Below are 22,580 nucleotides of genomic sequence, written 5' to 3'. Positions count from 1 at the left end.
GGTGATGATTAGAGTTGCACCCCGATTTTCTTGTGATTCGGTCTAACAGCGGTAGTCATCATCCCTACGAGAATGACTCTTGAGCTCAACTAGATCCGCATAGAAACCTGTTCTTTTTTCCACTGAGGGGTGAATGCTATGCCATTCCGCTGTCGTGAAACGATCTGAGCGATATAAAGCTCAATACTACGCGCATCTAAGGGTATATCATCGCCAACCAAGTTTTTTCAGATCTCCAGGTGCCGTCCAAATACATATTTTTTAGCCGTCCATACTATGTCATGTCCTCAGATCAAATCTCATACCCGCATCATCATGCGTACGGTAGGAATAAAGTCTTGACTGTCCTTCTCTTGCTGTTCAAAACTCTGTTTGAAGGCTGCTAACCCCGCGAGAATTCCGCAAACCATAAAAATCAACGAGACAAGTGACCAGATGACGCCCCAGCATTGCGATGACCCGCCGTACCGCTTGGCGAAGACGCTGGCATCGGAAGAATTAACCTTGCGGAGGATGAGGTCGTCACAGATATCCCACACGCTGTATAGAGAAGACATGACGCCGATAAAGAGCTGGAAAGTTTTTAGTTCGAGGGTTTTCGAAGGGATGAGAGAGGGTACTCACGACCATGAACCTCAACGCTTCGCCATGTTCGATGAACCAGAACGCCACAAGCAACCCTACACTGAGTAGAATAGTCACAATCGTCAACCAGTCTTTTCTCGCCCACCACAATGTCAGTAGGAAACACACGCCTAGCACGATACTCGCTACTTTGGAGGCCACGATGTTGAAGCCGCAGAAGGTAAGCAAAGCGCCGATCAACGAAGACCCCAAGTAGCCAGCAGGTAGAGTAATGAATTGCTTGCCGCCGCGCATGTGCGTCACACCTCCCTCATGAGGATCAAGAGAGATTGACTCTACTCGCCCGCCAGTACAACAAGACGTTATTGCATGGGAGAATTCGTGGAAGGCAATGACTAGCATCTGTGGATTCAATCAGCCATCCATGTCTCCTGTTATGCTGATTTTGCAAGCTCAAGGAACCCGGTCATCAACCACACTGATGATCTCAATTCCAGGCCATCTTCCCCTAGGGCTACTACGGTGTACATACCTTGAACGGCCACAACACCCATCGCACATACGGTAAATTCCACAACAACGCAATAACAACAACATATGCAGCAATAACACCCAGCGTAACTCCTTGAGTATGATTTACACTCAATCCGCGACGCTCGAAGTGATGCGAGGCCTGCGAAGCGACAGCCGGCCCCGCTGTGACCAGGGCCCGACGCGCTAATTTGGCGAGGTTGCTGGTGTTGTGAAGTGGTACTGCTGGCGGCATAGCTCCGTATTCGTATCTTCCGGTATTTCAGTGTTCGTAGTTGAGCAGAAGAGAATCCTGGATATCGAGCGGCAGAAGTGTAAAACGAGCGAGGACACTGTATCTTGTTGTTTGAAAGCGGAGAGTGGCTGGAGAGAAGACGTGGAGCTGACGCGTTGCCGCTTGTGTTTGTGACATGCGCCACGCTAAAATTAGCAGGGGTGGCTGTGCCGGCACCTTTCCGGAATGCAAAAGAGCTTCTCACATCATAAAGGCAGCGAATTGTTAATGTGTTGGAATCGAATAAGTCTAAATTATGGACGCCTCTTGGCGGTATGTAGCGCAGTGCTAAAATGGAGGAGCCGCTAGAAGACAGCGACAGTGCGAGAACGTCTCTAACCTGGGACTGCCTAGGTAAAGATATCCTGTATTGGACCATGGGAGTATATTTAAACCCTCTCGTGGTGCGTTGACATGCCCCTCTCAGGCGAAGTATCAACATCTTTGTCGCCGACCTTCTCGGATGCTGCAGCACCAGTAGCACCAACAACACTGTGACGACGCTCCCAATAAGTGTCGTCACGTTCGTTACGGCTGATGTATCCAGCTGGGACCCACTTCTTACTGGTCCTAGCCGATATGTTTGGGTCCGAGTACATGATATCGACATTCTCCAAAGACAATGATTTGGTCTCGAATACGAAGAAGTAAACGATACCTGCCGCAACGAAGTTGCATGCGAAGAAGACGAAACCGAAGGCGTAACCGATACCGTCGTCAGCATACGGCGTAAGGAAACCGATCATGAAATTGCCTAACATGGAGCGTTAGTGAATAGATTTGTTGTGTTGAAGATGTATAGCTTACCGAGCCAGTTGAAAGCAGTAGCCAAAGAGGCCTGCTTCGCGCGAGTGCGGAGTGGGAACGTCTCTCCAATGATAACCCAAATGAAAGGCCCCCAGGTAGAGGCGAAACTTGCGATGAACATGCAAGCAGCGACAATCATAACAATACCGGCGGCCGGGTTGTCCTGTGGCGGTAGCACGACACCGATGATAGCAAAAATCAGCAGCCAGACAGCTTGCCACAGACCACCAACGACGAGAGGCACACGACGACCAACTCGCTCAATGAACCATAATCCAGGAATGGTCATGACCACATTGACAGCGCCAAGAATGAGTTGAACCTGGAGAGGGTCGTCAATACCTGCCGATTGGAAGATGGTCGCTCCGTAGTAGAAAAAGTAGTTGACACCGGTCCACTGCTGGAAAAATTGCAGAGCACATCCGAGAAGGGTTCGGTAAGCAAGAAGCGGAATGCCGGATGGCTGGCCAGTGAAGCATTCCATCCAGGTACCTTGTCCAGCGCTCTGTTGTTCGTTGATGGAATCCTCCATTTCCTTGAAGTCCGAGTTGACCAGCTCGTGGTTGGGGTCATGCACAAGGCCTCGAAGACGGGCCATTGACATGCGTGCCTCTTCCCATCGTCCTTTACCCGCCAACCACCTTGGAGACTCCGGTGTAAAAAGTACACCGATACCAAGAGGAAGGGAAAAGCCGATTCCCAACCCGATAACGATCCTCCAGGCAGCGTCGCTATCCTCGCCTGGGTTGTCGCGGACTCCGTAGTTGATGATGTTGGAGATGAGAATTCCAACAGTGATCATGAGTTGGTAAGATGCGACGACGGCACCACGAATCTCTCGAGGGCATACTTCAGATTGGTACATTGGTACGCCAATAGACAGGATACCGACACCAAGACCTGCGACAATGCGACCAACTGTCATGTGTACCCAGGTGGTCATCGCGGTGACCTGGATGATGTTGCCAATAACGAATATGGCCACACCAACGGTCAGATTGCGTCGACGACCGAACCAATCAGCAGTGTAGGCACCAGCAAGTGCGCCGATGAGGGTACCGATGGACATGAGGGAAACGAGCAAGGATTGAATCGTGGGGTTGAAAGCCTTTTCGCCATTGCCCTGGTCCTGTCCGAATCGCTGGATGAAATCCTCAAAGATGAGCATTCCTGAAATTTGACCCTATCTTGAATAAGCCGTTGAGCGATTGGAAACAGCATATATGGTACATACCGTGTCATAACCAAACAGGAAACCACCTATCGAAGTAATCACTCCAAGTATGATGGCTTCAATGCCGCACTCGGCGCCGCGTATCTTGACAGCACTGTAAAAATTAGCACAACCGTATGCGTACTTCAATCGGATCAAAACCTACACTTTGCCCAAACCCATGATTGTAAGATGACTTGAGCACGGGAAGATTGATGCTCAAAGCAAGATGGGGTTACTCGTCCGGTACACATCCATTCTTAAGTATCGATGCCAATTCCAATCCCGTGTCCCGTTATGCGGTAATGCCCAGCATCGCGCCGAGCTTTCGACTCCGGGGCCCCTACGTCATACGCGCCACGCCGTCACGCGAAATTGCGCGCGAGCGGCCTTACAAGCTTGGCTTGTCCTCCTCCACAGCCAAACAGAAGTCATCCGGGGGCTCTGAAACTGCAGTAGTGGGCTTGTCAATGCGACGCAGCCGCTGGGGGACAAGGGGCGTGTATGTGGGGAAGCTGGTCGCGATTCGACGGCCAAGCCAAATCCGCCCGACGTTCCGGGAAGTGCCCCCAAAAAAAATACACAGCCTCGAGTTCATATAGATCGGATCGTGTTCTTGCATGCTCATCTGACGGTAGGCGTTGTACAGGACGTTCTGCTAATGCGATTTGAACGCCTCTGACACCCACCCCGCATTCAGATGCATGGCATACAACGACGAGCCTCAGGGACCGTTGTGCCGCACAGCCGATCCCCAAGAACCTATTGATAGTCGCGTGACTTGTGGATGTCGACTCAACGACGCGTATTCCTCGGCCGGGCCCATGTCGGTGAAGATAGTTCACTTCAAGATGCGACAGATTCTCTCGGCAGTGGGGATGATGGAGATGTGTACGACCCCATCCAGGTCTGTGCAAACCTCAACACCAGTCTCTCTCCGACCATCCCTCCGACTCTTTAAACAAATGCCGCGTGAACCGGCATAAGCTTTGTCGCAGCGCTTGTTTTGATTCGCAATCTCCGATCGCTTGCAGTCTTCCTCCGGTCAGGTATAGCGAGGGACCCGTTTTGGGTGCAACGTAAGCCAGGTTGCGGCGACAGATTGGTTCGGACTGGTGCAGGAGGCCCACATGAGGCTCAAGGAAGCCACTAAGAACATTCCATTAACTTGGCATGCCCGACCCGCAGCGGACGAGAAAGTGAGGCCGTAATCTCGGTAGTTCCCACATCGCGGAGTGGGTGTGAAAACTTTGAGGGGAGCTTGCGTGTGGTGAGGAGAAGAAGGGGTTGCGGAGGCTGCGGAGACTGGAGAAAACTTCTCACTAAGTAGTAAGCACTGGGGACGAAAGCTGGAGACGAAAGCTGGAGATGGAACAACGAAACCAACATTGCAGTAACTTCTCGTACGACAGCGACCTCCGGCTGGATTTATAGCTCACACAGTCCAACGTCAAAATTGCTTCAGATCTGACTCTCGCAGTTTTCCGCTCCATACAGTTTAGCGCACCCGAGAGGTCGCCAGCTTCTGGTGCTGAATGTAGTATAGACTGCATCGAGAATGCGGCGAGACGATACGGCTTGATGCAGTCTTCGTATCCTTTACTGCGCCAATATCCCTACGCCAATGTCTGGCTGCGTGAGGAACATTCATGCCAACTGCGAGACGCGACGCGCTCCGCTAGGTCACGTGCGACCGTTTCTTGGTGCCCCAGGGCTGGGCGCCATCAGTAGCGCTAGGGCGTGGTCGTGATGTCATGACATCACGACGCTGAAGAGCGGATTGAGCATATCGAACTGGGAAACGTCGACAGCATATTCTGCAAAGAAGATACTGGACAATACTCATTTCGAAGTACCTATCACGATTCCTAAACACATAGCAAGATGGTCAAGGACAATGAAACCGTAATTGAGTGAGTAGCTTGTGTGAACTGTGGCGAGGCCAACTGCTTACGGCGCCCCAAGGGAATTCAACGAGCTTGTCAACATGTCAGCAGATGAGTTACAAGACTGGCTCGGCAGCGAAGAGTCCGAGGGAGCCGGCTGGTAAACTCTCCTCCTAATGCAATGCTGACATTGCGAATTGCATGGCATACACAGTTTCTAAGGCGCCTACAGGTCCAAGGATAACGGCTCAGGCGAAACAATCGGTCATGATTCAGGCCGTAAAATTGTTGCCATCTTGCAGAAGAATCCAAAGAAGGAAGCTAGTAAATACGACCAGGAAGACATCGATCACATGCGCAAGGTAGTAGCATATTGCAAGAGGCATCTTGCGCAAGAAGAGAAGGCGAAGAAAGACACCGATAGTAAGAGCTATAAGAGCTTGAAGAACTGGGGTCATGATGCGCAGAAGGCTTGAGCACAAGATTCCTTGAAGAAGATGTTGGGTAGATGAGCGAAGATTTGAAAAGACGATATAAATGATCATGTATCGAGGCCGTACAGCATGCACGTCACTATAATCTCAATAACACACTTCACTATATGACACCATCAAAAGCAAAGAGCATCGGCTTCAAGACGTCCAGATTGGAAGCGGGGTAAATTGGAAGCAGTGTTCAGGAACTATCTAGGTAGAAGCGGCGCATAGGACTAGTGTCTTGGTCTACATGACAGTCGACTTCTTGCGGCCAGCAAAGTAATTTCCCTACTGAAAATCAGTTCCGCCTTCTCGGTATTCACGATCAGAGGAAGCTTACCTGCATACCACCATCACACGCAGGCTGCTCCATCTCGTCTGTCTTTGTCCTCTCAGGTGGGTGTCTGCGCTTGAAACACTCGCCTACATGGTGGCCTTCATCACAAGCGACAACCCATTGACCCATACCCATGTCCTTGGGTGCGTGCCTGACACCTCTCCCACCACCACCTACTATCAGATTGCCAGGACGGTAGGTTGGGTCTGCGCGCATACGCTTAATCACGCTGCTGTGGATAACGGCATCGGCGGGTATATCACGGGTCTCGCCTTTAGGCAAAGGCCATCTGATTGCTTTCCAGGTTCCGTCTTCTTGTAGATCCATACGTCGAAAGGGTAGATACTCCATTATGTTCCACGAGACGACGCCCAAACGGTTGGCGCCATTATTGAACTGGAGAACATCATGGATACGGCCTTTAGTTGCGGCGCTGTGGAGGTGTTTATGGAAGTGTGTGTTTGGGTGTTCACGGTGATGCGAAAGTATGTTGTCGTCGTCAGTGTAGCCTGCTGTATCCATGGATGGCGCATCCGAATTCTTGCGTGGAATGACTGGTGAGGGTGATGCAGGATCAATCGCAATCATCGGTATGTTGTTTTGGGCTCGCGAAACGGTGGTTGTAGGTTCCTCATGGCAGCAGCTCAGGGCCTCCAACTTGTCTTCGTCGAAGTCGAGACCAGCTTTTTGAGCCTCGCGCACCATCCACACCAGCGCTACGTGACTCAAGGCTGCATCATCGTCACCGAGAGGCCATCCTCCGCCAATGTCCTACGCATTGTCAGTTTTGAGGGTCTATCCCAGGTAAAATGTACTCACTGCATGACACCCTGGAAACCAGACTTCTTGAATGTCTTGCTCGCCATCCTCGTCTTGAGAGTTAAATGTTCCTGCTACATCGTACGATCGCATTGAAGGAGTAGCAGAGCCATGAACACCATCCAGTTGTGAGCGGTCTGCGCTACGGCTGCGCACGCCTGAAGTCTCATGTGGATCTCTGAATCGCTCAGGCGGTGCTAACGTGTTCCGCCGACCTCTATCCTGATGTTCCTCGTGATACTTTTCGTCACAATCATGATCCTCATGATCACTGTGGATCATATCCTTCATTTGCTGCCGATGCTTGTGATGACGGTGTTTGTAAAGCATTGATCTGTCTGGCTTCTCTTGTGAGATGAGATCTTGTCTGAACTTTGCACGCCGTTCATCAATAGAGACCGCATGACGTATGACGTTCGCACTGCTTCTTGCGGTATACGGGAACCTGCTTCGTTGCATCCATGCATTCTCGAATGCAGGCACGCTGTTGACTGTATCGAAAAGACCGAGGAAGCGTATGGGTTTGACAGGGCGGCTGAATGTCTCCCTGAACGCGCACATGAATTCGAGAAGCTTTAGCTTTTCTGATTTCTCGCCAGACTTGCGGCTTTTGCTACCCTTCTCCTCCGGCAATCGACATTGCCACTTCTGAAATGTTCTGACCAAAAGTGTAAGTGAGGGTTTTACAAGGACTTCAGGCTGTACTTACTTCCATGCGAACTGGCACATCTCTTCATTTCCAGCCTGTTGCACGTTAGAAACTTATTGATATATGGTGAACAAGCGCTTACAGAGAGAAGGCCAACGTGATCGAGCATCTCCGCAAGGAAACGAGCTGTGTAGGCACCTCGTGAAAATCCAAAGAAGAATATGTCATCGCCAGGCGTATAGTATCTCATCAGGAACTGTCCAAAGCGTGTCAGTGCTATGCGCTATGGTTGCTCCTTCAAGCGATCAACCGGAGCTGCTGCTCTGTTTCATGCAGTTAATTACTAACCTTATATCCTGCCATAACGTGCTGGTCGAATGAAGTTCCTATCCTAGATTAGGTCTCATGCTTGGCAGCCAAGTCCGATCGAACATACCTATCGCGCTGTCTTTTGCCTTCGCATACCACGACTGAAACCTCTCCCATCGGCCTGTTCGGGTCATAGATCCATTGGCTTTAGTAACGTAGGTGCCGATTCCGGGCTGATAGTAATGAAATTGATCGTCCCCATTGCGATCGAGCATGCGATAAATCTTCAGGATGTTGCTATCCGAATCTGTACCCGAAAACTTGTTACCTGTACCATCAAAGCACAGGACAAATTTCTTGGTCACATGATTCGGACGTCGCGATACTGCTCCGTAATCCATAGGGTTGTTGTTAGGTGTTTGTGCGGGAAGCTGGGGTGAGACGCTAGGGAGGCGTGACTGCTCTGGGTTTATACGCGCCATACTGACAACGTGGAACTCGAGCAGGAAGGGGATTCTGAGAGGGCAGCAACTTCGTAGTTAGAACGAAGCAGTTGCGAAGCATTAGGTAGCCAAGTGATTTCTACCATCGCGGGGATCGGATGCAGTGGCCTAACACAACTGACGCATGCTCCCCTCCGGCCTGTTCCCAAAGCTTCCGAACGTATCAGGTCACGTTAAGATATTGATCGCCATTGCTAATGCAGCTTGCAAAGACGCTCGCCTATCGACATGTCGATGTCGCGTGTGGTGGGTTCGGAGTAGTCCCGCCGCTAATCAGGAGCCGCTGATCTTTTTGAAGTGCCGTCCGCCCTACAGAGGTCATTGATTTTGGAATGGCTGATAAAAACTAGCTACCATGCACTGTTCCACGCCCCCACTTCAAGTGTCTATGTAGATGATGTGGAAGCAACACATATGTTGCAGCGTTGGCTGACAGGAGACACGACAGATGCACCGCATGCTGCCCCGTCTTCTACCGTATTTGATCGTAGAAAAGAAATCTAAATGACCTCTTCACCGCGATTGAGCCAATGTCGTTTTCCGGCCACCATCCTGGCTGAGGGTAACCGATGCACGCAATGATACGCGTTCCAACAGAGAAGCCCCGTAAGCTAATGCTGAGTGCGGTGCAGGGAATCACAATCGTGTCAACTTCTATTGGTTTCATAAGCGTGCGCGTTCAACACAGCTGTGCCGATCAGAGGATAGTTGCTGGTGTAGGTCTGCTCGCCGACATATGAGCTGGAAAAGCACGTCGCGTCGTTTAGAGGTGGTTGGCGCTACCCTGCGAGCGATCACTTGTGGGTCATAGTCCGTGCGGAGCCGTCTCGATTCCCGTCTTCTCGACTATCGATCGCACCTCCCACTCATCGCAACCACCACCGGCGTCTTGGATGAACCGGACAGTAAACCTTACGGCTTCGGGACAGGCCGTAGGCCACAGACTGCGGATGCTAGTACTTAGCTCGATACTGCACCCTACTCGGAGATTTGCAAGCTCGCGCTCCAGTTGTTGACCGGCACCGCATCAGCTGAAACTCCTTTTCGTTTGTTCACTCGCCAGCAGATGAATGCGCGACCAGCCGCCGGGAAATAGGATCGGTCAATTCCGGGCCCACAAGCGCTAGGGGTTGCTTCTACTACTCAGCCGAAGGCTGCTTAATCGGGATGCCGATCGCTTGAAAGTTCATCTGTGGCTTTCATCTACGTCTCTGTTTGGAATGGTCGCAAGATCAGGTCGCCGTTTCTGTCTATCACGTCGTCGACCGCCACCTGTGCAAAAGCGCACATCCAGTCTGGCATCGGATTACCAAAATCATACCACGACGGGTCCCTAGACAATCACTGGGTGCTGAAGCCTGAAACGTGACAGGTGTACCCGTGCGGCATACACATTTCTTTTGAGCATGCTTCGTGATGTTACAAAAACCATCCATGGATCATCACATGTGGGCCTCTCTAGCTCCATCCCCAATGGGGCCAATGGTGCTGCTACGCTGTGGGTCCTATCGATGCTGCCCACAGATCGTCTCTTGGACTTACTCAACACCCCTCTGTCAGTTCCCAGTGAAGGTAGCGCAACATCCGTCTAGTGCTACCCTCCACGGAGTAGCTCATGACCAATCAACACTCACATGATTGCAGCTATCAAAGCTTTGACAATATCAAGATCAAGACGCTACTCTTTCCGCCCTGGTGCATGCATGGGTTCACCCGCCCTCACTGGAAGCCGTAGGACACTGTTCGCCAAGCGCATATGCTGATCAACACACCGAAGCTGCTAGCGATCGTCGTCATGGGACTGGCTCGTCGCTGCTTGCCATGGCCAAGCTCTCGTGTGGGGAGCATTGCGCCTTCCAAGATCAACAGCAAGCTGCATTGAACTTACTTTCTGACTTCCCTACCGTCGTGGGATTCAAATTCTGCTCATTCCCTTCCTTTCCACATGGTTATTCGCACAACTATTCATCATGCCTAGTCAGATACAAACATTGATCGGAAAGATCAGGAGAAAGCCTACGCAAGCAAGCGATGGCAGAACGGCGGAAGCCGCGAGCGGGCTGAAGAACCAACAGAAGACCGGCATTGTCAGCGACATTAGAGGTCTCGGTGTTAAGGATGCCAAATTCGCTCTCGACGCTATTACAACATTGGCATCAGGCGAGCCTTTGGACGATAAAGATCTTCTTCTTGAGAAGGGAGTCCAGATGCTACAGGGACTGCCTTTGAACAGCGGTCTCAGTGCAAAAGTCTCAGACGGTTTTATCAGCATGCTCTGGAATGACCTGCCCCACCCTACGCCTACACATGCTGGACCTTCAGCAAGATACCGGAAGCACGACGGCTCAGGAAACAATCCTCACAACCCTGAGATGGGCAAGGCAGGATCGCCGTATGCGCGCAACGTGCCTCCGACTAAACCGAAAGGTAAGTAATCCCCCCGTGCGACAGACTTGCGAATTGGGACTGACAACTACCTGTAGGACCAAACTTGCCCGACGTTGAAGACGTGTATGAGGCGCTCCTCAAGCGCGATAGGCCTTTCCGCGAGCATCCCTCTGGCCTCAATCGCCTGTTCTTCTCTTTCGCAACTATCGTCATTCACGAATGTTTCCAAACCTCTAGGACAGACCCTTGGATCAACGAGACTTCGAGCTATGTTGACCTCAGCACCTTGTACGGCAACACAGAGAAGGAGCAGCCGCGCGTGCGAACATACAAGAATGGCCTTATATATCCAGACTCTATCGCCTCCGAGCGCATCATGATGATGCCTCCTGGTGTAGTCGCTGTACTCTTGATGTTCTCGAGGAACCACAACCATGTTGCGGAATCATTACTGTCAGTGAACGAGGACGGCAAATATAAGCCGTGGGATAGTTTAGACGAGGCGGGCAGAAAATGGTAAGTCTTAAACACCTTCCACTCCCTAAATGGGTCTAACACTTTGTTAGGCAAGACGAGGACATCTTCCAGATTACTCGCAATATCAACGTTGGCTTTTTTGCTTCAGTCGTATTGAAAGACTACGTCGCTGCCATCTTGAACACACCACGAGCCAACTCAGAATGGTCTCTCGATCTTGGTAAAGAGATCAAACAAGGTGGTACACGTGTCGAGCGCGGAACTGGCAGTCATGTATCCGTGGAGTTCGCTGTTCTCTACCACTGGCATGCTGCTCTCAGTGCTGCCGACGAGAATTGGATGGAAGAAATCATCCGTTCCGTTTTCCCCGACTTACGTCACATCGACGATGTAACAATCGAGATGTTCCACAAGGTTATGAAGGTGTACGGTCACGACTTGATGAACAAGAAGCCCTGGGAATGGACCTTCGGAGGCCTTCAGCGAGGAGCCGATGGCAGATTCAACGATGCTCAACTCTCAGAGCTGATCAAAGACTGCATCGAAGAACCTGCTCACGCTTTTGGTGCTCACGGTACACCAGCCAGTCTCAAGGTTGTTGATCTCATGGGTCAGTTACAAGCTCGTGAGATGTTCAATGTCTGCACACTCAACGAATTTCGTCGGTATCTTAATCTGAAGCCGTACGAAACATTCGAGGATTGGTGCTCTGACAAAGAGACGGCGCGGGCAGCCGAGCTTTTGTATGGTCATATGGAGAACATGGAACTCTATCCGGGATTAATGGCTGAGTGCACGAAGCCCGCTATGCCAGGAAGTGGCGTTTGTCCCGGTCAGACAACTGGTCGAGGTATCTTGGACGATGCTGTTGCATTAGTCCGCGGTGACCGTTTCCTGAGCTACGACTTCAACAGTAACACTCTTACGCAGTGGGGCGCGGCTCTGCTGTCAGAGAGTACACCAGGAGCATATGGCGGCGTATTTCCCAAGCTGCTCTTCCAGGGTCTCCCAGGTGGATTCAAAGGAACTTCCAGCTACGCGCTGCTGCCCTTCTACACGCCCAAAGCAGCTAAAGAGATTCTCACAGGCAATAAGGTGGTTGAACAGTATGATCTCAGGCGCCCTCCGAGCGATTACGACATCATCAGTGTCCAGACGCAAGAAGGTTGCAAGAAAGTGTTCGAGGACCGTGAGAACTTTGTTGTCATGTACCAGGCAGCTATTCGCAACTGCACGGCTGGACATGACTTCATGATCGGATGGGACGAGCAAAAGAAGCATGACGAGCGGTCCAACATCCTGCATAAGGTCTTCTTCGAGGAGGGTTTTGAGAAGAACATTGATGAGTTCTTCACGGCCAACGTACGCAAACTCATCAAGCAGAACTCACTTAAAGGCGCCAAGGGCAGAATGAGTATCGACATTGTTCGCGATGTTACCAACATTACGCCAATCCTCTGGCTTGCAGACCGTTTTGCACTTCCGCTGAAGACACAAGAGCAACCTAGAGGGTTACTCTCTATCCACGAAGCGTTTCTCGCATATCTTGTTCTATGTAAGTTACAACACGAGCCATTTCCGATCACGAACAGCCCGCTAATCAACTGTTAGTCATGTACCAATCCTTCAACATAATGCCACACAATGAGTGGAAACTGCGAGCAGGCGCGATGCAAGCCGCAGCACCACTTCGTTCGATCTTCGAAACCCACCTGAAGACACAGACAGGGCGTCTTGAAGGCCTAGTAGATTGGATGGCCAAGGGCTCCGCCTTTGAAGTAGGTCCACACGCTGATCGCATCTACCACGCCCTTGCCGACACCAAGCTGCCCATTGGCGACTTGGTAGGCGACTGTATCGGCATGGGAGCACCCGTGGCCGGAAACCTGACCCAGCAAGCCAGTCTGTTGATCGACCTATTCCTGTCACCCGGGTACGAAAAGTACAAGGCGCGAATTGTGGAACTGTCGCACATGGATCCCGCAAAATCGGACCGCGAATTACAAGGTTTCGTTTACGAGGGTATGCGCCATGTGGGCGTGGTTCCTGGTCTCCCTCGCGTTGCAACCCGAGACATCATCGTCAACGACGGTGTCCGTGGCCCCGTGTCCATCAAAAAGGGTCACACGATCCTCATTGCCACGTCCAAGGCTGCCATGGATCCCGTGGCGTTCCCTAACCCTGAGATCATGGATCCTCACCGCCCATTCAAAGAGTACACTCTACTCGGCCACGGTCTACATTTCTGCTTTGGCGCGCGCCTTGTCGGCCCTTCTCTCGCTGCCACGCTTCGTGAAGTGTTCAAACTGCCAAACGTACGTCGCGCGCCCGGTAAGCAAGGACGTTTTACCGTTACCGAGCATAAACTCGCGGGCATCACGATGCGGCATTATCTCGATTCTACTTCAAAGGAGAGTCCTATTCCGACAAGTCTGCGTCTGCATTACGATAGTGAGGATGTTGTTGCTAATGGACTGAATGGCCATGCCACAGGCGGGCTTACAAACGGACATACGAATGGGCTGGCTAATGGCCATGTCAACTATGCCTCCAATGGGCATGCAAACGCTGGTGGCGATAATGAGCATGGGAATGCTTATACGATCGCGCCTTAGGAAGGTCCAGGGCCGGATCCGCGTCCGGGTGCAAGTCGTCCGTCGGTGTCGTCGTGGTCGCTGTCCTCGAGTTCAAGCGATCTGCGAAGACGATCGGCTGGAGTGTTCTGTTGTAGGAGTGCAAGGGAGTAGGGTGTTGAAAGATGGGAGAGACAGGGTAGTATAAGAGACAAAGGAGGGGAGTTTATATGTTAAATTGGTCGCTAATCCTCATCGTGATGATACCACTGAACGTTTAGTTTGGCTTTAGTCCTAGCGTAGTAAAATTGATTTGCTGCATGCTTGTCTAGGTAAACCTCCAGTCTTGCGTGATATATATTGCGATCTAAGAGTCAAGGGAATGGTCGAAGTGAAGCATACTAGCAATACCATGTTTCGTGCTCTCTGCTACTTATCCTCGCCTTAACGATGTCTTGCCACCAGATAACAGGGTATCGAACAGTGCAATCAACGGATCAAGCATCAGGTGTTAACTTGTTGCCAAGTCCAATTTTACTAGCCCAGTACTCTTTGTTCGAGGTTGTCGATGCATATATAGCACTACAATCACGAATGAAACGATAAGATACCATGGTTCGTTCTTTTCCCCTCACAAACAAGCTTCAGAAAGAATGCCACGACAAACAAAATACACCGAGTAAAATAATCTTTTTTGCTGGTGAAAAATCCTCCGACAGCTATACATGTCACACATAACGCCATGCTTCCCAATCCAACATATTGATACATGAAATCTCCTCGTCCTGCAGAAAGAATAAGAACCCAAGACTGGAACAGCCCAAGAAGCCCACATGATGATCTATGCCATCCTAGGTAAAGGTGGAAGGGTATTAGAATCCCACCTCCTCTCACCCTCCATATCAACATCGTCATCGCTATCCTCAGCACTCTCATCCTCCAACGCCTCCCTCCTCTCCATCTCATCCACATCCATCAAGTCGCCATCTTCGTCCTCATCATCCTCATCTTCACTGCCGATAACAGGTCGCCCTCCTTCATTAACGTCTGGTAGCCCACTGCCCCTCTCCCCCTTGAGCCTCCTTCTAGACCCACTCTTTCCACCCCCTTCCCAGCGATCTAGACGACGCAGCGCCCTACTAAGCATCTTAGCGCGGTAGTAAGATTCCTCGCCGTGGTCGTTGACTTCGCCGCCAAAATCCAAAGGAACGAGACCAGAGGGCATGGGCGGCGGGGTCTTGGTACCGAGTTCGTAGTCGGAGAGTTGGGCGTATTGCGCATGCGATTCTTCGTCTGTATCGTAGCCATCTGCCATGCCTTTGCAGCGGATCCAGCTGCGTATGAAGGGGTTGGCTTTGCGACGGCGTTTTGCGGCGGCGGCGTATTCAATGCGAATTCCGCGGTCGAGGATGACGTCTACGCGCCGTCGTCGGTATTGCTCGACGGCGAGTTGGTGTTGTGTGAGGGGACGGGTTCGTTTGTGCGACGGATCGGAGCCGTTGAGTGGGAGGTAGAAGCCGTGTGGGCCGTTGAAGGTGGGCGCAGATGCAGAGGGGGACTGGCCGTCTTGCGAAGTTGGTGCGTCGAGTTTGGTCTTGAAGCTTCGTGCTGCTGGTGTTCCTCCAGCGCCTATCCCTGATGTGCGGTTGCGGGACCAATTCCCGCGGCCAGGGCCCTTGGCTGCGGGAGATGAGGCGGGGCCGTCTTCGTTGAGGAGGGTGTTTATGCGCATGTTGGGCGTAGCCACCTTCTTTGCTGTATTGTAGACGCTGTTAGGAGGTGATGCTGAGCGGGTTCGGTCGGTGTCTGAGGGGTAATCTCGTTCGATGATGGATTTGGCAAGCTTGCCACGTCCTCGTGCAGAACCTGTTGATGTTAGAAGAGTACCGCCTCAGGAGTCAAATGTATGGAACTTACCATGGGATGGCGACTGTCTGTCACGCCCAGGTGTCGAAGCACCGTCATCGGCGGCTATTGAGAAGACGGGGTTTTGATTGAAGCCTTGAGAAATGTTAGAATTGGTCCGACGTGGGGCGAAACGCATGCCGGTTGGAGTGCTCACCTTTTTTGTTGGTCCGTTTGGGGCCTGTGACGACTGGCGCCATGTCGCTTGCCAATATAGCAGTCCTCTCTTTGCGCTTAATCTCACCAAATGTCTTCTCTTCGACCGAATCGACGTTCTCCAGGGACTCTTGCTCGGGCGAAAGTATCTCGAAAGGCGGACACTTGATGGGAAACTCGGCTGTAGTCGGGTCGTCGGCGGGCCCCATCTGGCCAGGGCCAAAAGGATTCTTCTCGGCGGCTTCCTTGGTGAAGTCGCTCTCGAGATACCACCACATGAGCCATAAGAAGGCAGTGGCTCTGCTCTTGCTGCTCAGGTTAGAGCGCATGACGAGGTCGAAGAAATCGCGAGGCGGGAAGAAGTGCAGCTCGGAGATCTTGGGCGCGTATTGCGACAGGACAAAGATGAGGTTGACGGGGTTGGTGCGCGGGATGGAAGCTGCCATGATCTCCTCGATGGTGCTGGGCTGCTCTTGGTCCTCCGTCGCGCCCTTGAGGATGGACTTTAGGCGCGGCGCATCCTGCAGCTGTTTGTAGGCGTTGGGGTCTTGGTGGGCTTGGAGGGAGGGGATGGAGTGGTAGGTCCGTAGCTGGGCGCGCATCTCGGGAAAGACTGTGGCGTGTTAGAGGAGAGGTGTCAAGAGTCGCACAGGTGGCCTACAGTTGAGGGTGGTGTTCATGCGGCCGACGTTGACGAGCAGACACACCATGGCCATGTTGATGGCAGCCGGGCGCTCGGTCAGAAGCTTGTCCTTGAGGATCTTGCTGCACTTGCTGCTCTTGGCCATAGCATCGAGGTAGATGTCAGCAAAGGTGTGTCCGCTGGTGCTGTCCGACTGCTTAGTGAAGACGCGCTTGTCGTCCTCGAAGACGAGCTTGAGGAAGTCGAACTGGATGTCCTTGCGCCACAGGGGAATGCCATCGTCCTTCTTGAGGTGCTTGATCTTGTTCCCGCTGTAGACGGACGACACGCTCCCGTTGGCATTGCGGCGCGTCGTCGTCGTCGTGGCCGTGTAGTAGGGTCGGGCCGGGTCGTGGTCGTTGGCTGGGCGCGAGGCATCTGGCGCATCGCCGCCCGCTTCGCTCTCGTCGGGGACGGGCGTGTTTGCTTGGGATGCGTCGGGCTTGGAGTCGTCCATTTGGGGGTCTGCGGCCAGAATGTGTCGTAGGCTGTTTCGAGAGTCGGGCTCGTCGGCGCGCAGAGGCAGAGGCTTGTCGTCCATGACGGTGACGGCTCTGTGTCTGGTTCCCCTAGTTGTGCCTGTGCTATCCCTGTGCCGCCAGACTTGTGTCTCAAACAAGCAAGTACGTCAATCGCAAAGGAGGAAGATGCGTCCATGTCCCGAATGCGCCTCGACGCCCAAGCTCAGCCGCTAGCCCCCCGAACCAACCCACGTCGCTCGACGCCATCCCATCACGAACCCCACACGCAAATACCATGACTGCAAACGTCCTTGCAAGATTCAATTCGTTTTCCATGGGTAGTACCTACATACTCTACTTGCATAGCCAACCAGCCGCTCACATGGGCAATACAAGAACCCTCGTCTAGCATGTCCACGCCAAACATGTAACAACAAAAGTAACCAGGATATCTCAGCGAAGGTAGAAACCAAAAACACGTCGCAAGAAAGCGCCACGCTAAAGCCAGAGCCAAGCTGCCGCACAAACAATTCAAAGAGGGCGATGGGGTATGCAACACGGAGAAAAAGCAGACACACAACTCCTCGCGAGTCGTTTGTTTGCTTTCCCTGTCCATAAAAACGCCTGGTATCGCTGGGCAAAATACCTCCGTTACAAGACACGCGCAGGAAAAACAAAGAAAGAACCAAACCAAGCCCAAAGTAAAACCAAAGATCCAGTCCGTGGTCCTGAATTAAGAATCCAAAAATTAAACACAAATCTTGGTATACACATCCCTTCATGTATCGTTGTTCGTTGTTCGCCGGCCTAGTCCGAGTCCAAGGCTTGCTTCAACTCAGTCGAATGCTGTTTCTTCTCGTACCATTAGGGGGTTGGGCGTGTTGTTTTGCGAGTACATTCGTGGATCGTATCGTCCATCTCCGCGTTGTTGCCCGTTTGGTCCACCCGAGCCTTTGCGTTGGCCACCCATGCCCATGTTCATGAGGAGCATGCTACTCTCTCGTTTTCGTTGCCGTTGTTCGCGCGCTCCACTCGATTGTACCACTCCATTCAAGCTACTGTAGCCATCTCCAGAATTATAAGGTTGATCGTAGGCTGGGGTGTCGTAGCTGGGGCGCATCGGAATGAAGCCTGAGTCGTAGCCACTATATTGACCCTGCTGTTGCTGGTTACTGTATTGCTGCTGTTGCTGTTGCTGATATTGCTGTGGAGGTTGCGGAGGTGGATAGTTGGGAGCGCTGTTTCCTTGGTAGCCTTGAGGCGGTCGATCCATACGCTGCTGGAACGTTGTCTCGTTGTACGCAGGCGTTGGGAGATCAGAAAACATCTGCCTCCTTGGGGATCGAATAGCATCGTCCCCTAAATGAGACGTGTTGTTCCGAATCTCGTGGATCGGAGAGCTGGCTTCGTCAAGAGCAGCACCAAAAATATCGGTATAATCAGTAAGGAAGAAAGATATCAACGGAGCTGGGATGTTCAGAGTTGGTGCAAACACTATGCCGACGTTTCGCACCGTCATCTTGTTCACTCCTGAGTTGTCCACAATCTCAATCAGGAACGATGCGAGGTGTCGCAACAACTCGAAGTTGGGCCTAGGGAGTTTGTGTACAAGCACGTTGAAGCTCTGGATCTTCTTGCTACGCTCGTCCATGTCTACAATGTGTTAGCGAACTATCTATTTTCATCAATTTCAAGGCCAAATACTTACCGAGAACCTTGAGGAAATCAAGATGGAGTTCCCGAGTTAGAACAGAGGCCGGTAGTTCCCGCAAGTACAACTTCAGTAACGACGCAACAGCGTGAACATCGTAGTATTGCCCGTCGAGCAGCTTGATATCGCCTTCGTTGTTGAATCGATCGCGTAGGCCCTTGATGACAATGTTTGACCCACTAAGCCTGAAGATGCCTTCTTCGCTAATCGCCTTCTTCGCTCGGAGGTACTCCAAGCACCTGTAAACGACAGCTGGTATCGCTACATTGACTCCATCAGGCTGTGTGAACTCTACAGCTTCCATAAGTGGGATGCCAAAAACACTGCGGCCCGGGGGTAGACGATGTTCCGTGGTTGACTGCAGTGGGGTGCTGATTTGTACTGGCGCAAGGTCGGAAGAACCGCCGCGACCTCTGAAGCCGAATATACTGCGTTTCTTATCCTTGACTGCCGTGGGTCCCGCCATTAACTTGCTGCCCCAGCTTTCAGAGTCCTTGATTGGGGTTCCATTGCTAGGTCCGGAGATTGCAGGATAGTGACCTGAGTTGTCTTGGTGAAAAGATGACTCCTTGGGGGAGCCTCGTGAAGCCTTTTCCACCATCATGTCTCGGTGGTTGGGACCGCGAACAGGCGCTTGAGCTTGAACGGCGTCATCATAGCTGAGGCCCTGTAAGCGATCTTGCTCTGCCACATCAGGGCTGTCTCTCCGCTGCGAGCGCGTTGAGTCTTGACTGGCCTGTTGCTTTTGTAGACGTGTGGCAGAGGGGACACGAATCTCGATTGGTGAAGTTTCATCTGGTATGTCGACGTGCTGCAAAAGCGCCTCAACCCAAGCATCTCGCTCTTCATCGTTCTCTGCACACAGCACATGGCGAACTAAGCTTGTCGAGTCTTTCCGCTTTGGTTCCAAAATGAGGAAGGCATGTCGATATTGATTGTCCTCGGAGTCATCCTTTCGTTGTGGCGATTGGTTTGACTGCTGTTGTGATTGTTTCCCAATTTGTGCATTCTGCAACTTGATCGTTCCCAGATGCGCACCACCTTCGCCCTCGAAGTACCTAAACTCTGAGCCGTCCAGAACGAAGAAACGTGCCTTCCAGCCCCCAAAGTTCTTGCCACGCTTAGTAAGGTAACCGACCTTGCGCTGCGTTCTCTGAACAGACACCGTTGGACCCGGTGTGGGCTCGGGGGCCAGTCTGTCACCAGCTTGTGCGCCAATGACATCAGTGGAAAGATATTCGCACACAATCAAGGCTGTCTTTTCGTTCATAGGGGTTTCTAGAACAGTATCGAAATATTGGTTCAGCGCGACCCTTCGAGCATCAATCTTGGCAGGAGCATGACCCCCGAAAAGACCACGATCTGGGAGTTGTCCCTGAAAATCGCACATGGACCTCAGCTGAGAGTCTAGGGAGGGTAGCGTGGCAATCGTTTTCTCCACACGCCATAGCTGTTTGTTGTCTGAACGAGCGTAGACGGCGAGAATGAAGACAGGGTCCTCCTCCTGTGGTTTAGGAGCTAGCATGCTCATGCGTGACGGCCGAAGGCGGGATGAGAAGACCTTGACTTGAATAGAAGGTAGTGCGTTGGGAGGGAGCAAGAGTCCAGGGTACTGGTCAGAGACGAGTCCACGATAGACATGCTCTGCATCCGGAACGTCGTTCAAGGTAGGGCTACTTGATGGCGATTCTGGACTAGGTTGCGCACCTGGTACTGTCAAGAGGCCTGTGGACGACTCTTTGCGGAGCTGATTAGAATGTTGACTCTGGTTGACTGGAGGTGACTGGTAAGACTGAGGTGTGTTTGGCGGGAGAGGAACTTGTTGCTGTACCGGCCGTCCAGCTGATTGACTGGTGGTAGTTGGCGACATGGGCGGTGATGCTATCGACTGCTTAGGGTTTCTTGGTAATGGTGACCCTAGTGGCCTATCGGTGGGTCTGGGGCTGGAAGGAAGTCCTGGACTCATGAGTGGCGATGCAACACTTCGGTTGGCCATCATAGAACTATCCGAGTTGGCAGGGCTGAGAAGAGCATTTAGAGAGTTGGCAGGTGGGTGACGGGGAGAGAGTGGAAGGCCCGATTGCAGCGCATTGAACTGACGCGGCGAAAGGGGAACCGGGACCGCCTGAGGTTGATCGCCTGCTGGTGTTTCAGATGGCGTCGCCTGTTGTTTGCTCTTGCTTTCGCTTTTCTTCTTCTTCGACTTGCTTCTAGCTTCCTCGTCTTTCGAATACATAGCTTCGCGGACTCGATCGTCTTCCTCCCGAGTCTTCCTCCTTCCCCGCAGCTCCACAACAGGTATCTCGTCCACTTCCAATGTATCATCGTAGTCTGAATCAACATCGTCGCCGTGCACAGCTTGGTGGAGATGTGCGCTAGTCGTAATGGGTTTCGAGAGGTTGAGCGGAGCTGGCGGGGCCTTGCGCAGAGGTTGTGGAGTCTTTCTGGGAGGTGATTCGAAACCGTCACCACCAATGACAGGCGTGGCCTGGATCAGCGATATCTGTGGAGGCTGGAGCTGTGAATCACTTGGGACTATTGTCACATCTGAGTTATTCTGGGGAGGCGTAGTCGGCTTCGAGGCCTGTTCTGGAGGTTGAGCAGCATCACCGGGCTGCAGCAATGTGGCGTCGAGGCCGAGACCTTTGCTACCAAGGCTAAGGGGTTGTACGGAATAGTCGGTGGGCGAATTCACGGTTGACGACAGATTCGATGCGGTGGAATGAGACGGCGAGGTCGCTAATTGCGAGTCTGGTATGAGATGTGGCGCGGGGTGCTCTTGTGTCAAGGGCGATATCTTGTGCTCCCCTGCTTTGGAGTCGCTGGGCCTGGCGGGCTCGCCAGCTGGCTCACTGAGGGCTGGCGACTGGCTAGTCTCGCGTTCCACGACCGAGTCGAAAGTGTCGGACTTCTGCAGTGAGCCAGGACCTGGTGGCACCTGTTCAGCATACTCCTTGAACTTCCTGCGGTAGCGGTCCTTGTCCTTCAATGCGCGCTCGAGATCTTTCTGCAGCCCAATGATCATGGACCGTTGCTTCTCGACCAGCCGCCAGAGCTGCGCATTGTGACTGGATGTGTTCTGCTTCTCCTTCCACAATGCCAGCATCGCAGCCTCTGGTGAGCCTGCTGTGGCTATCAGAGCGGCCATATCTGGTGGGTTCGCCGTGCTCGTATCTTGCGACGGTCGCGTCGCATGGTTGGCAGGAGGGCGGTTCTGAGAGGCGGTCGAAGATAGCGACGATGCTGCTGAATCTATTGACGGGTTGCGGACAGGCACCGTCGGTCTCGTCTCAGGCCGGTTCGGCCGCGATGGTGGAGGCATGGTGACGGGTGACGCTGGTGGGGAAATTCCAGCCGAGGACAGCGTGGGTGACGACACCTGCCGGAGTTTTGCATACGCAGACGGCCTCGAAGGCTGCGTGAAATTTGGGGTGGGAACGTTGGGTGGTGTAGGCGGATGCGCTGGCTTGGTTGGGCGAATGGGCGAGGTATGATGTTGCTCCTCCGCAAGCAATGCGTCAAGCTTCTCGCGCGGACTGCGCGGTTCGTCAAAGCGTGGTGAGTCTTGATAGGACAACTGCTGATATGAGAGCCCGTTATTGCCAGCTGGGTACAACGGACTCGGGACGGGCTTGCGACGTGCTCGGATTTGGTGTTGCTCGTCCGCAGTGGCCGGCACGTTGTGTGGGCGCGTCGAATCGTCGCGAAGGCTGCGAATACTCTCGACGAGCGACGGCGAGGATAGAGAGTGGGAAGGCGACGACGGCTGGTGCTGAGGGATGTGATGTGCCGCTGGTCTTTCCTGAAGCATATGCATGTCTGTATTCGTCGCCGCCAT

The 22,580-nt window shown here is 52.5% G+C and overlaps 5 protein-coding genes across 5 annotated transcripts; 2 read left to right on the top strand and 3 right to left on the bottom strand.

The window, feature by feature from the left end:
- Positions 1-299: 299 nt before the first annotated feature.
- On the bottom strand, positions 300-3,593 carry GT037_008037 (high affinity glucose transporter ght1; the record flags this gene model as incomplete). Its single annotated transcript, XM_038933084.1, has 7 exons — positions 300-572; positions 625-987; positions 1,118-1,367; positions 1,805-2,144; positions 2,198-3,380; positions 3,432-3,525; positions 3,577-3,593. 7 exons carry the CDS (start codon positions 3,591-3,593, stop codon positions 300-302), a joined length of 2,520 nt encoding a protein of 839 aa, XP_038784585.1.
- Positions 3,594-5,294: 1,701 nt separating this feature from the next.
- On the top strand, positions 5,295-5,772 carry GT037_008036 (uncharacterized protein; the record flags this gene model as incomplete). Its single annotated transcript, XM_038933083.1, has 3 exons — positions 5,295-5,323; positions 5,376-5,456; positions 5,529-5,772. The coding sequence occupies 3 exons, from the start codon at positions 5,295-5,297 to the stop codon at positions 5,770-5,772; spliced, it is 354 nt and encodes a 117-aa protein (XP_038784584.1).
- Positions 5,773-6,018: 246 nt separating this feature from the next.
- Positions 6,019-8,368, bottom strand: GT037_008035 (uncharacterized protein; the record flags this gene model as incomplete). Its single annotated transcript, XM_038933082.1, has 7 exons — positions 6,019-6,060; positions 6,113-6,880; positions 6,929-7,586; positions 7,638-7,672; positions 7,720-7,833; positions 7,926-7,963; positions 8,014-8,368. 7 exons carry the CDS (start codon positions 8,366-8,368, stop codon positions 6,019-6,021), a joined length of 2,010 nt encoding a protein of 669 aa, XP_038784583.1.
- Positions 8,369-10,359: 1,991 nt separating this feature from the next.
- On the top strand, positions 10,360-13,869 carry GT037_008034 (heme peroxidase; the record flags this gene model as incomplete). Its single annotated transcript, XM_038933081.1, has 4 exons — positions 10,360-10,816; positions 10,873-11,293; positions 11,344-12,809; positions 12,866-13,869. The coding sequence occupies 4 exons, from the start codon at positions 10,360-10,362 to the stop codon at positions 13,867-13,869; spliced, it is 3,348 nt and encodes a 1,115-aa protein (XP_038784582.1).
- A 799-nt stretch (positions 13,870-14,668) lies between these two features.
- On the bottom strand, positions 14,669-22,580 carry GT037_008033 (rho gap domain-containing protein; the record flags this gene model as incomplete). The annotated part of the gene is made up of 7 exons (XM_038933080.1): positions 14,669-15,693; positions 15,745-15,828; positions 15,890-16,501; positions 16,550-17,124; positions 17,381-17,385; positions 17,894-18,684; positions 18,740-22,580. The coding sequence occupies 7 exons, from the start codon at positions 22,578-22,580 to the stop codon at positions 14,669-14,671; spliced, it is 6,933 nt and encodes a 2,310-aa protein (XP_038784581.1).

The sequence above is a fragment of the Alternaria burnsii genome (genome assembly GCF_013036055.1).
Source record: "Alternaria burnsii strain CBS107.38 chromosome Unknown 693, whole genome shotgun sequence".
Lineage (NCBI taxonomy): Eukaryota > Fungi > Ascomycota > Dothideomycetes > Pleosporales > Pleosporaceae > Alternaria > Alternaria burnsii.
The sequence above is the reverse complement of the archived record's forward strand: the minus strand, read 5'-3'. Positions and strand labels throughout refer to the sequence as shown.